The following is a 13,387-nucleotide window of genomic DNA, read 5'->3' as shown; positions in this document are numbered from 1 at the left end:
TTAAAATGTATTTTTGCTCTTCCCAGGTGAGAGATAAAGCCCAGCGAGCTTCCCGAGTTCTTCTTGATATTGAAGCTGGGGCTCCTGTTCTGCTTATACCTGAGAGCTCCAAGTCTAACAGTCTTATTGTAGCTAATCTGGGAAAACTGAAAGTGAAGAACAGATTCCTGTTTGCAGGAGTGTCGGGTACCTTTTCATTAAAGAACAAGGTAGGAACATTACTTCTTAATTTAGCAGTTTGTAGTTTTGCTAGTTTTTATGCATTTTATTTCTAAATCAAAATTGTAAATGATTCTTGCATTTTACTTTATATATTGACTTTATATTTCTGGTAATGAGAGTCTGTGGCAGCATGCTGGCAGATCTTACGGATTTGCCTTGCTGTTGATTGTGCTGTGCTGCCCTTCCTGCCTTGGGCTTATTGTCTGAGGCATTGGGGCAGAGGGGAGACTGAACTGAGTGTTTTGAGAGAATGGAGGGAAGAAAGGAGGCTGAACTTGCTCCAGCTGCTCTGGTGAGGAAGCAGGACCCAGCTGGGTACACACCTGAATGTTGGGACCAGGACGGGCTTTCAGCTCACCCTGTTTGGTAACTCCAGCTCTTTACCACTCACCATATCCACAGTGTGAGTGGCAGAAAACAGGGGTCTGTGTTGGCTGAGACTTGTTCAAATGCACTGGAGAATAGAATTGGGTTTATTTTATTTTTGTGCTCTTGGTGAAACTGAGTGTGTGTAGTTGCTTCGATGAGGTGAAACCTTGGGAAAGGTTTCCAGTGCTTGCACACGTGGCAAGGCACAGGACAGGAGTAGCTGGTGCTGCTCTTGAGAGATGCAGCCACAAAATTTGAGCTAAGGAAGATCCATCTTGGATGGCTTTCTATATCTAACCTATTCAGCAAAGTAAGGAGTTGTCTGGGAACCCCCTAATTCCATTTTGAAGGACTTAGAAGTTAGATGGACTAAATTGCTGCAGTGGTTTTGTGGTGTGTCTGTTGCCTTGATCTGACTTGTACCTACCTGTGTTTTTGCTGTAAGGAACTAGTGGACTGTGATGTTGAGTTGTTTACTGTGCTGTAGTGTGTTGATGTAAGTAAAGGTTCGTAAGCAGTAGACTCCTAAATTGATGTTATAAATTAAAGAAAGTGTGCACAATAATTTTATTTCAGCCTAAAAATACTGTGTTTTGTAGCACTGTAGAAATGTAGGTGTTTGAAATGGGATTAGGTGGGGTTTGGCTTTTTTTTTGTTGCTTTTGTTTTCACTTTTCCTCTGTCCTATGTTTATTTTTGAGGATCGGATTTTACAAGGCAATGCATACAAGGATCCTGTTTTATTTGAGGTATTTCACATCTTTATAGCAGTGTTCAGGTGCTCCTCATTCATTCTAAAAAAGAGAAAATATTCTTCTGGAATTTAGCACTTTAAAACATTACTTCATTTATTAAAAATTATGTTCCCATTCTAAAGATTTTGCTGCATTCTATTAGAACTGGATGTAAATTTTTTGTGGTGTGCTCTTTATGCATGTCTGAGGAGCTGCTAATTTGGATTTAATTGCACATATTTATAGATTTATAGATGATGTGATGATTTTCCTTTGCATGTACTTTTCAGTCTTGTCTTTACAGTATGAAGTTAATGTCATCAATTTTTTTTTCTTGAAATCCTTGATTATGATTGCAATTAATTTTTCCAATTTTTTTCTAATATTTAAAAAAGATGTAAGGCAGGAAAATATTAACAATTAAAACCAGAAAGGGAAGTTTATGGTAGGGATTGATGTGACATCAGAAGCTGGATACAGAAGGAAGGTGGGAAATGATAGTAACAATACAGGAGCCAGGGGCAAAGTGAGCAATATTGGAGTAAGGGGTGAGTAAATCACTAAAGATGATTGCTGCCTGCATGTGGGGCATGAGGTTAATTAACTGAAATCAGGACAGATGAATCCCAAAATGAACTTTGGAGTATACAGGTGGTATGTAGATCTCTTCCACCAGACATATCACAGGGTGGTTGGGGCCACTCCATCACAGAAGGCTATCAGATTGGTCACGCAGGATTTTTGGGAAAAGAAATTCCTAATGTTTATGTGACTCTTTTCCTAGGGAGAGTTGTAGGTTTTTGATGCAAGACAGCTCATGGATTTCCACTGGATATGTGGTGGTGGGGAGATGTCTAAAATGTTTTACATCAATATAAATGAGCTTTTCTTTTTTCACCTGTGAGGAATTTACCGCTAAGTGTAGGGATTTATCCAACCTTAAACTGCAGGAGAATTTTGGGACACATTTTGGTGTGACAACTGAGGTATTTGAAGTGCATAAAATGTGCATGTTTGGAAGTGTTAGTTCACATACTCTAATAAGATAGGAAGTTGCTGACATGATCTTGCAAAAATAATGGCATATGTTATTTTCATCACCTGAAAAACAGCTTTAAATATTTAGTAGTCTTTATTCTGCAGAAATGTTTAATATCTTGACAGTTTTACCCCTCCATTTTGATATGAATTTCATTTACATGACAGTGTTTGTGTTTTATGCAAAACCCTCTGCTTTTGAATTAGTTTCTCACTGAAAAGATTCCACAGCTTTTTGGGGAAGGTTGCTGAAGTGAGCTTTTTTACAAAGAAAATGTTCTCATCTGCTGTTAAGGCTATAGGAGAAAAGTTTGGCCATCTTTCTACAGCAGAAGATACTGGCATTCCAGTAACATACTTAATTTTGACAGGAATTTGTTGCAGCTTGAACCTTGGTGCATTGGTTCCTTACAATTGAAATTAAAAATCTAATGTTAATTACAAAATTTCTCTCATTAGCAGGATTCAGTTCAGTTTTCCTCTCCTTTGGGAACCCCAAAACATAGCATGAAGAAGACAAGTGCTGATGAGTCCAAAGTAGCAATGGAAGGATTAGTCATGAAAAAATCATCAGGAACAAACATTTCTAGGCTGAAGAATGAACCTACAGTGAGCACATCGAGTAAGCAGCAAGGGCAGCCGTCAAAGCTGCCTGTTGTCCCAAACCCTGAGAGCCCAGGTAGGTGAGAGCAGTAGAAATTCCATGGTGCTCTTTTGTCCTGTGAAATAGTACAGTGACATATTGCTTATATCTTACGTGACACTGAAAAAGTATTAGGCTCTGGGTCTGAAGATTGTAGATTGGAGAAGAAATGACTTCTGGGTCTGAAGATTGCAGGCTGGAGAAGAAATTATTTCTGAGCTTTAAGGCTGATTTTTGCAGCGTAAAGGCTTAGGGAGTTGTAGTTCAGTTTCTGGAAGAGCAGTCCTGCAAATTGGGTGTGTTTTGAGATGCGTATTGCAGATATACAAGGAATGTACTTGGACTCCTAATAAAGAATTTACATTTACCTGCAAATGAGCTTGGTATCTGGTAGTTACAGATATTGATAAATATGAATAAAAGAAAATTAAAAATTGAATAAAATTGAGACTAAATTAGATTTCATTTTAAAAGTAAGTTGCATTAGTTTTGTACAGATTCTATTTTTCTTCCTTAACGTGTTATCTCCTGTGCACTTGCAGAGGATCACATCTGCCTCTTAGACTGCATTGTGGTTGATCTGCAGGACATGGATATCTTTGCTGCCGAAAGATACGAGAGAGAGTATTCCAAGGCTGTGGAAGATACCAGTGTGGATTTGAGCTTTCCATCCTACTTGGTGAGGCAGACAGGAGGGAGCCTGCTCACAGAACCCTTCAGACTGAAGTTAAAAGTAGAGAGAAACTTGGACAAGTGAGTTTAAACAGGGTTGCCTTATGCTGTCACCTACAGCAGTGTTTTAAATGCCTTTTGTTGTATCCTAAAGGTTTTGCCCTGCTGTGTTGGAGCTCCTGGAAATGCTGAGGTTTCCCCTTTGTTGCAGGGAGCTGAGTCATGCCGTCGCAGACATTTCAATCCACGGCAGCCTGTCCTCAGTGCACTGCTCTCTGGATCTGAACAAGTACAAACTGATCCGTGGGCTGCTGGAGAACAACCTTGGGGAGCCCATCGAGGAATTCATGCGTCCCTATGACTTGCAGGATCCAAGAATTCTTGTAAGGATCTATGTGCAGCTGAAATTCTCTTGAAATGTCTGGGGGGGTTTACTGATTTTGCTGATGACAGCAATATTTTAAGTACAAAGAAGCTCTAGACCAGTAGTGTGAAAATGGATTAATGGTCATTTTGTTTTCAAGGTAAAGGCCACACTGTTGTGAAATGTTACATTTCCCCAGTAATGGTTAATGAAACTCTTTGGAAAAGAAGGACACCACACAAAAACTGTTTGCATTTTTCTGAAATACAGTTTAATTCAGAGATGAAAGTTAAACAGATGCTCTGAAAAAGAATGTTGGTGTTTTCCACTTTCAGACAGTTTTGAGCGGAGAAGTGTATACTTCCATGTCATTCCTCATTGACATGGTTAATGTGAGCCTGGAACTGATGGATCCAAAGGGGAAAGATGGATGCAGCTCTTTAGCCAGGTATGAATGTTCTTCTCTTACTGAATACCTTATCCTAAATACTGTGCTTATATTGAGAGATACAGGACAAGAATTGAAATAATATGTGGAATTACAGTTTAATAATGCAGTGAAATGGAATTTCTTAATTAGAGTCCAAACTGAGAGTTTGAGCTGCTCTGAAAGATGAAAGGGAATAACACTGTTCAAACGATACCGTCTGTCTTTCCAGTTGTCCTTGAAATAACAATCCAGTGATCAGTTGACTTGCCCAAGAGAAACAGTATTTTAATTAAGAAAGTGATATGAGGGAGGGTTTAAAAAAGCAGATTTCTGCTGTGTTGGCTTGTTGGGGTGTTTTTAATCCAGAAGGGTTTTCATCAGTGGAAGATGTTATTACATGTAGTATAGACCTATTTTCTATCCCTGTGACATGGGATATGATTGTAGTTGTTTTAGAAAATACCTAAATGAAAGATTTCAGCAGTGTGCTGTACTTGTAAAATAAATTACTCCAAGGAATAAATAAACTGTAAGTCTCTTCAGTGTGTTGTTTTGCTTCTTATTCTCCCAGGTTTGATTTTAAGAAATCCAAGTTGCTTTTTGAAAGCTCTTCAAATGGAACAAAGTCTGTAAATCTGGTCTCTCATTCCATGATGGCCTTTGACACTCGTTATGCTGGACAGAAATATGCTACATGCCCCCCAAATGTCTTCAGTTGCATCTTTCAGTCATCAAAGAACACCAGTAGCCCGGGAGCAATCCAGATTGAATTGCATTTCAGGTTGGTAATTCTGGGATTTGTTTGTTTTTAATAATGATATAATCAGGACTGTCCTGGTTTTAATACACCTGTTATTATTGTAAATAAACTTGCTGGCTTTGTATTTCAATCTGATGACTTTTTTGGGGTGATCAGTGGTACGTGATAGATTGAAATCTGCAGTTACTCATTCTCTGGAAGTTGTTGGATTTTTTTCTTTTCAGTTGTTGCAGTAAAATTTAGGTTTGAATGTGTAATGGATCAGATGGAGGTTTGAAATACTATTAAAATCACTAGCGCTTAAAGCTTGATAAGTCTGGCCTATCACATGTGTGCATAAAACCAGTTTGTAGAATTTTTACTGTAAGTTGCACAAAAGCTGTTTCCCAGCAGGTGTCACATGCGGTTTTCTGAGAGCATCAAATACAGACAGAAGTGGCACCTCTTTCAAAAACAATCTCTGTATTCTCTTCTGTGTTCTATCCTACCCTGTTTGTTTTTTCTTATCTGTTTTGATCTAATTTAGTGTTGAAATTGGGAATATAAAGAATAATGTCAGTATTTACCTTCTCAGCATGGTGTTTTTCTGAGGAATGTTAACTAACAAAAAAGAGGGTGAACTGAGATGACTAGAGATGTTACTTTCACTTCTGATCAGATTTGCTGACCAAGCTCAGCTTTCTCACTCTCATATAATTATGATGCCCTCTGAAACAGTTGCAGGAATAATGTAGAAAAAAATTGTGGATTGTTTTAGTCCAGTAGAGAATTTTGAAGATATTTGTTCATAAAAACCAACCAAAGAAACTTGGCAACTGAGAGAAATTTTTTTTAAGATTTGGATGCTGCATTGCGGTTTTAGGTACCTAAAAAAATGTGTTCAGAAAGAAACCAACATTTCAATTTGAATATAACTAAAATGGGATTTACTAAAAAATAAACCCTAAAAAAACCCAGATGGTTTTCACAGAACTGTTGAGTCAGTAGGTGCCTAGATTAGACACAGTTAGTGAGTTTGCAAGGTACAGCCTAATCTGGTTTGTGAGTGAGAGTTTCAGAAATCTTCTTCCCAAGCGTTGTGCTTTTAGATTTCAGCCACAGCAGCATGTGGTCTGTTTTTAGTGGTGAGAGCATCCTTGGCAGTAGATGTAAGGGTTGGCAGAACTCAGTGATAGTGTTGTACTGGCTGGTGCCTCTTGAAATATCCTGGAGAGCCAGGGAGGGTTATAGGCTTTTGCTGTTGGAAGCAGCTCAGGCAGAGGCTGCTCCCCGCTAAGGCACCACAGTTCTTTGGAGATTTTATAGTTCACAGTGTGCTGGATTGAAAATTGCTTCATGATATTTAAGTACTTAGATGATTTTCCAGTTAGCATGATCAAATGTAACTGGTATTCCAGATCATGAAGCCAAACACTTTATCCCTCCTAGCCAGACCTTCAGGATGGGATGCTGGGAGCTCAGGCAGGCTGACATTTTTTCTGAATGACAGAGCAGCTTCCTATGCTGCAAAATGCTGTCAGGGTATGAGAGGAAATTCATGCTGTACCTCTTACCTTGGAGCTGGTCTGAGTTTCACACACAGAATGTTAGGTTTGATACCCAACAGACATAAAATGATAATAAAAAGTTTCAAAATTTGAAATTTTGCAAATTAATATTGATAATGTAAGTGTGTTAAAGGAGCTTTTATAAATTTCCTGTTACGTAGTTTTTTAGTTCATCTCCTGTACCATTATGGCTTAGAATTTGTGCGGTTAAGATGTGTTGGGTTTCTGTGGGTACAGCAAATTGTTGAATTTCTATCCGTTTAAATATATATATGTGTGTGTGTATATATATATGTATGTATGTGTATTTTAAAGGCCAGACACTCTGTAAACTAAGTGTATCCCTATAAAATGCCACATAATTCTTACTAGATACCGACAGTATTCAGCATGATTTTAAATATCTGTAGGTTGTAAAGTTCACCTGTGTGCTTCTCTCTTCTTAAAAGGTCTACTAAGGATTCCTCCAGTTTCACAGTTGTTCTGAACAATCTTCGTGTCTTCCTGATATTTGACTGGTTGTTACTGGTTCATGACTTTTTATATACTCCTGGAGATACCAAAAAGCGGGAAAATCCCCATTCATCCCGGCAGCGAACCTGCATCAGTGACACAACTGTAGTTCCCAAAACTGTGAAAAGTGGAGTAGTTACCAAACGTTCCTCGCTCCCTGTGACAGCAGAAAAGCAGCTGGAAGTCAAGGTCAATGTGACAGGTAAACATGCTCTTCTCTAGTGCTTTTGCAGGAGTTTTTCTCATTAAAAGCCATGTGCTGGTGTAAAACCAGGTCTGTTAAAGGAAATCAAGAAACCTGCTGCAAGTGCTGAAAGTAGCTTAATGATATTGCCAACTGCCCTGTTTATTATTTGTCATTTTGTTTGGTTAAGGAACTGAATTTGTGGTTGTTGAAGACATATCCTGCTTCGATACCAACGCAGTTATTCTGAAGGGAACAACTGTTCTCACTTACAAGCCCAAGTTGTTAGATCGTCCTTTCTCTGGCAGTTTGTTTGGCATTGAGGTAAGAAAAATAAATTTGCTTCTGTAAAACATCTAAAATTAGAGGAGTTTGTGAAGATACTTTACTATAAATGTATAGACACAAAAGGAATAGTCCACAGATGCTTTTTGAAGTTTGTTAGTTTCTCACCAAATGGTCTCATTTTACAGCAGTTTTAGGAACAGTTTTATATTGTTTCTGTTAAAACATTGTAAGACTTGACTGCAACCTCAAAATACTGCTAGTTCTTGCCAGGCCTGTTGTCTCAATTCGTAATTTTTTAAAAATAACTTGCAACTTTCAGGTGTTTTCATGCCGGTTAGGAAATGAGCAAGAGACTGCACTGTCAATTATCGATCCAGTACAGATTCATATGGAACTTATTGGGAATTCTTCCTACCCAAGTGGTTCAGGACTGCTGGATGCTTTCAATAGTGAAGATTTTCCCCCTATTCTAGAGGTAATGTTAAAGGCCTGAATAAAATGATATGCAGTAGAGAATACTAGCAGAGATATTTTTATGCCCAAGGATTTAATAGAAGACTTTCAAATGCATAAGAAGAGAATAAGGTAATTTTTTCCTGAAAAGGAAAAGAAACAAGCATGCAGAAAATGCTCTTAGTGGTAATGAAAGAGTGATTTCTGGGATATGTTACAGAGTTTAATAGTGGGGGAAAGAAGTAGGCTGATTATGTAGGCATGTTAGATAGTTACTAATATCTGAAAGAAAAAGATACTTTTCTGTATTTTCTGTTTCTACTTGTTAGGACATATTAGAGAGGAATTATATTTAGAGACTTTTTTTACCATTATATGAAAGTAAAACTTCTTCTCCCTGAAAAGTAATGCTGTTGGTTGTTGGTAAATTATAACAACTTCGATAATTTTATTATTGGATCTTTAAAACAGCATGGTGATCAGATTTTAACCCTAAATTTTGTCTTCTTTGGGAAAAGCTTCATTAATATCTAAAGTATGTAAGAAGAATGTGTAGAAAAAGGCAAGTGAATCTTATATTTTAATTTTTCATTTAGATTCAGTTGCAAGCACTGGATATCAGACTGTCCTACAATGATGTTCAACTCTTTTTGGCGATTGCAAAGTCAATTCCCCAACAGACAAGTGCAGCTCTGCCTGACTCGGCTGCCTCAAGTGCTGGGAATGCTGCTGATGCCTCCAGTTCAGCACTGGAAAATGAGGCTTCCTTGGCACATGAAACCAGAGATGGATCCAAACGTGTGCTGGATCCTGTTCTTGGTATGTTTTTCACTGTTGGAGTGAAGCCCTTTTTTATATCTAAAGGAGGTTTCTACAAGGTGAAGCTAATCTATATGCTTAACACAAAAGATGTTGATACCGTCATGGTGTAAGACCCTTTGTTGGTTAGAGCTGTTTAATGATGGCATTGTCTTGATGATATTATAAAAAATGTAAAAGCAGTGTTGAATCATGTGCTTTTTCTACATACAGATACATACAGATGTATCTTGATTCTAGAAATGAAAACAAGTAGATAACTGTCAAGGATTTACGCGTGGTTAACTGTTCATTCCAGAGGTCCAGCTGGCTCGCCTCCAGGAGCTGGGATTCAGTATGGAAGATTGTCGTAAAGCTCTTTTGATCTGCCAAGGTAACATCAGATATTCTCAGCAGGGGCTTGCACATTGTTCATCTTACCTTAATTGCAACTGAGTAAAGCCTGTAGACTGTCAGGTGGCGATGCACAAGCCCTGTTTCCTTCTTTAGAATGTCTTTGGCTCTGTGTTGGCCTGTAATCTTAAACATTCTTCTTCCTGTTCTGCTACTGCGTAAAATCCACCCTGCAAGGATTCTTCCTACCCTTGGGATGTCATGTATGGGGCGCTTGAGTATATTTTTGTTTGGGAGTTTTAGTTGTGTTCAGGTTGGTAATTTTTTATGGTGGGCCAATTTCTCGCTATTATCCATCTCTTCCTCTTGAGAGCATGTGTTTTCATCTCTCCCTTTTAAAATCGTATTTCTCTATTTCTACGTGCAGTACATGAAAAGAAGACAAAGCTTTAACACAAGTGATTCTTTTCCTTTAGCACTATCATGCTTCCCACCTTATCTATAGGCATGCATAATGTTACAGATTTTTATTACTTTTGCAAACTTCAAAATACATTTCTTACTCTTAGGAAATACCAATGTCTTTATATTCTTCTCATATTTATGTTACAAAATAGAGCATATTCAAGGTACTGTTGAGAATATTTTCTTAAGAGAGAGGGAATTAGTTTTCTTCTATATGTTTTTTACTAAGTACGTTTCATTGAGAAAGTAGATGATGATTGCTTGGTTGTTTGCTTTCATCTAAGGTGACTTGAAAAAAGCAGCAAGTTGGCTGTTTAAGAATGCTGAACCTCTGAAATCAGTTTCCCAGACCTCTTCTGGTCGAGATAGCCAGGGGATTGTGCCTCTCCAGTTCATCTCTGGGGTGGAAATAAAGGCAGAAAGTGTTTGCATCTGCTTTATAGATGACTGCATGGACTGTGATGTTCCCCTGGCTGAATTAACCTTTTCACGTGAGTTTTTGGTTCTGCCTTGTATAAAATGACTGTCAGTTCTGGGTGTGTTCAGCACCATGCTCTTGTTTGTCAGGACTTGTCAAATTTCAACTGACAGTGTCTTGGTGGTGGTTATGGGGGATTTTGGGGGTTCTCTTTTCTTTAGTTCTCTTTGGTTTAAGTTTTGGTTTTAAGATTACAGTCTTTGTAGGGTTAAGATTCTGGTTTCCCTTTTTGACATTACATAACAAATGGAATCTGTCCTGAGCAGAATTCTAGGGAGGCTCTGTATTGTAAGGTGTGGCTATCTGCAAATGTTATTTGAAGAGTATTATGATAGGCTTTTTGTACCATTTCAGTTTAAAAGACAAGACAAAACATTCCATTGCTTACTTGACAGTTCACAAAATCAGGAAGCTTGATTGTTTTGCATTAGTTTAAATGTCACATGGGTTTTTTTCCCCCAGGTTTGAATTTTCTCCAACATTTGAGAACCAGCCCTGAAGGTTACGCTCATTTTACCCTGTCTGGAGATTATTACAACCGTGAGCTTTCAGGTGAAATACCTGGGGAGTTGTTGTCTTCTTATTTAAATTTAGGAAACAGCCTTTCCTACTACAGGAAATGCGTTTAAGGGAATGGGGAAAGGTTGACTTTTGGGACTCTGTGTGTGTGAGACTGTGATCCTAGACAAGATACCCTGATTTGAGATCAGTTGGAGGAATGTGGAAAGTAGAGATTTTGCTGATATGAAAGTAGCACTCAAGTTTTCAGATGGAATTGCATAGAAAGGTTATTCACCAAAACAACACTTTTACAACAAGCTGTCTCTGCATTCTTGTCTCTCTTCTCTTTGACTGTTTGGTGCATTCAGTTGATTACGTTTTTCAGGAAGGAAAAGCATGTGAGGGCAGGTGATTAGGCTGAAGACAAAGGATTAACATAAGAAGACAATCACAATTTATATTTTAGATGTTAAAAACCAAGTTAGGCCTCAATGATACTGACAAAAGAAGTAATCTAGTTGTGTGGGGTTTTTTAACTGAGAAACTAAATTTTCTGTTACATAATTGGTGACAAGCACTCAGAAATTATCTGTCAATAACAAGGTAAATTTTTTGTTTTTAAAAAATACTTTGTTTTTAAAAATATGTAGGGTGGTTTTTTTTAAAAGCTTCTAGATCTTTATCCTTTGAGATACTGAATAATAGCCAGCTTACGTATAATTGTGTGAAAGTCATTGTCGAAGCTGTTTGAGAGAACTTAATTCCAGCTAGCTTAAATATAGAGCGGTAATTGCCTTCTAGTTCTTTAATTGGAATTAAGATATTTCTGCAAGACCCTACATATGGCATACATGGTATAAATGGAGGAGCTGGACCAAATTTGTAATAGGTATTAAATTAAATCCATAGGTTTGCAACTTCATCTTGAACACAGATTAAAAGTAAAGGATCTAATTATTAGAGTTTCATTATTATATATGTAAAGAGCATTCCAGTGTGGCCTCCATGTGTGTAGCAGAGGTCATGGTTCGTGTTTCTCTCAGGCTGGGAGCCATTTATTGAGCCGTGGCCGTGTTCAGTGTCTTGGCAACAGCAAGCTTCAAGCCGCCTCCACCCTTCCCGCCTGAAGCTGGAAGTGAAGGCCAAACCACGCCTGGATATAAACATCACCTCTGTTCTCATAGGTATGTGGGAATATTCCCTGAGAGCAGCACTCTACAGTCTGGTTTTCACTACTGAAAATGACAGATATCTCTAGTTAAACTGTTGGCATCCTGTGGAGGGAGCGGGATCGGCTCAAGTCCCTCCATACTTCCCAGGATACTGTACCAGGTGTGTGTTTAGGCAGCCCGTGTTCTATCAGATGTTGTGAAAGTGTAAAGACATGAGCTGCATATTTTAGAGGCTAGTAGGAATTCTTTCTCTGGTCATATGAATTCTATCAAATTTGTATGTTATTTGAAATTTATTTTTAATCAGAAACAGGCTTTCATCTAAAGCTTTCCATACTTCACAGGGCTTAAAAATATTTTGATAAGCTCATCATTTTTCAGTACATTGACAGATGTAGTGGGTAGCTACTCATTTCAGTTCTTCAGTTTCTGAGCACCTGAGCTGTCAGTTCCCACCTCTGGAAACCAAAATATTTTGTTCATCGTTAGCTCCAATTTCATGTGAGCTTCTGTGTTGTGGAGCTCTAATTGTGTGCATTTCCCAGGAATATTGTTGCTCATTCAGAATTATTTGGTGGACACAGTAAAGAAAATGTCAACAGCTGAGATTGCAGATATAACAAAAAAACCTGCCTTGGTCTCCTTTGTCCCCCAAGGAGAACCTGGGGGGTTGGCAGAAAGAGGGGAGCCAAGGTGGCAGGAGAAGAAGCAAATCAATGATTCTGAAGATTATGCTTTTTAAAACCAGTGATGACAAGTGGTGAGGCTGTGTGCCAGAGGACTCAATTAATGTCTTGATACTTAGGCAGGAATGTGCATGTGCCTCTTAAAAGAAGCAACCCCAAAACCCTAGGAAGTGCTTCTGACATGAAAATATCTAAGGTTAATTGTCTCGGCAGGTAGAGCTCTTAGATTGATATAGGAGTATCAAGAACATGAAATTCCACTGAAAGCTTTTTTTAAAAATTAAATCTTTGGGATATATTTGTTTTTTAAGACATTGCTGTGATTTTATGAGCTGTTGTTTGTCTTTAACTTACGTAAGTGACTCACAGAAAAAGCAGTGAAGTATAACTTCTACCATTAAAGTGGAGTAACTTGAGTGTGATGAATTTAACACACTTTTCAATTATTTCGTTTACTGCCACCTTGGAGACACTGTCTGTGCTTACATTCCTCTAGAGCAATACACATGTACCAAGCAGTCCTGGATGGAAGATTACTGTAAACAGGACAAAGAAGTGAATGTAATCAGCTCAGAAGACTGGTCGGGTTCTTCGGTGGATCCCCCATGTTTTGGGCAGAGTATGTTGGTCATTAATCACACTTTATTTGAAACAGTCTTGACACACATGGTCATCTGTCTAATGTATTACAAACATAAGTATTTTGGCTTCCCAGC

The 13,387-nt window shown here is 38.2% G+C and overlaps 1 protein-coding gene across 6 annotated transcripts in view; it reads left to right on the top strand.

Annotated features, from left to right (window-relative positions):
- VPS13D (vacuolar protein sorting 13 homolog D) overlaps window positions 1-13,387 on the top strand; it is a 97,801-nt gene that overhangs the window by 22,446 nt on the left and 61,968 nt on the right. For 4 of the 6 annotated variants that reach the window (XM_048326005.1, XM_048326011.1, XM_048326008.1 and 1 more), the window contains 15 exons: window positions 27-209; window positions 2,823-3,042; window positions 3,549-3,759; window positions 3,890-4,061; window positions 4,378-4,490; window positions 5,044-5,253; window positions 7,229-7,494; window positions 7,667-7,800; window positions 8,084-8,239; window positions 8,814-9,036; window positions 9,335-9,409; window positions 10,119-10,325; window positions 10,775-10,864; window positions 11,857-11,997; window positions 13,168-13,290. In XM_048326005.1, coding sequence (XP_048181962.1) covers window positions 27-209; window positions 2,823-3,042; window positions 3,549-3,759; window positions 3,890-4,061; window positions 4,378-4,490; window positions 5,044-5,253; window positions 7,229-7,494; window positions 7,667-7,800; window positions 8,084-8,239; window positions 8,814-9,036; window positions 9,335-9,409; window positions 10,119-10,325; window positions 10,775-10,864; window positions 11,857-11,997; window positions 13,168-13,290 — 2,524 coding nt within the window. The remainder of the gene's footprint in view (window positions 1-26; window positions 210-2,822; window positions 3,043-3,548; window positions 3,760-3,889; window positions 4,062-4,377; window positions 4,491-5,043; window positions 5,254-7,228; window positions 7,495-7,666; window positions 7,801-8,083; window positions 8,240-8,813; window positions 9,037-9,334; window positions 9,410-10,118; window positions 10,326-10,774; window positions 10,865-11,856; window positions 11,998-13,167; window positions 13,291-13,387) is intronic. The other 2 variants (XM_048326010.1, XM_048326006.1) reach the window with 1 other exon arrangement.

Source organism: Corvus hawaiiensis, chromosome 22 (genome assembly GCF_020740725.1).
Source record: "Corvus hawaiiensis isolate bCorHaw1 chromosome 22, bCorHaw1.pri.cur, whole genome shotgun sequence".
Taxonomy (NCBI): domain Eukaryota; kingdom Metazoa; phylum Chordata; class Aves; order Passeriformes; family Corvidae; genus Corvus; species Corvus hawaiiensis.
The sequence above is the reverse complement of the archived record's forward strand: the minus strand, read 5'-3'. Positions and strand labels throughout refer to the sequence as shown.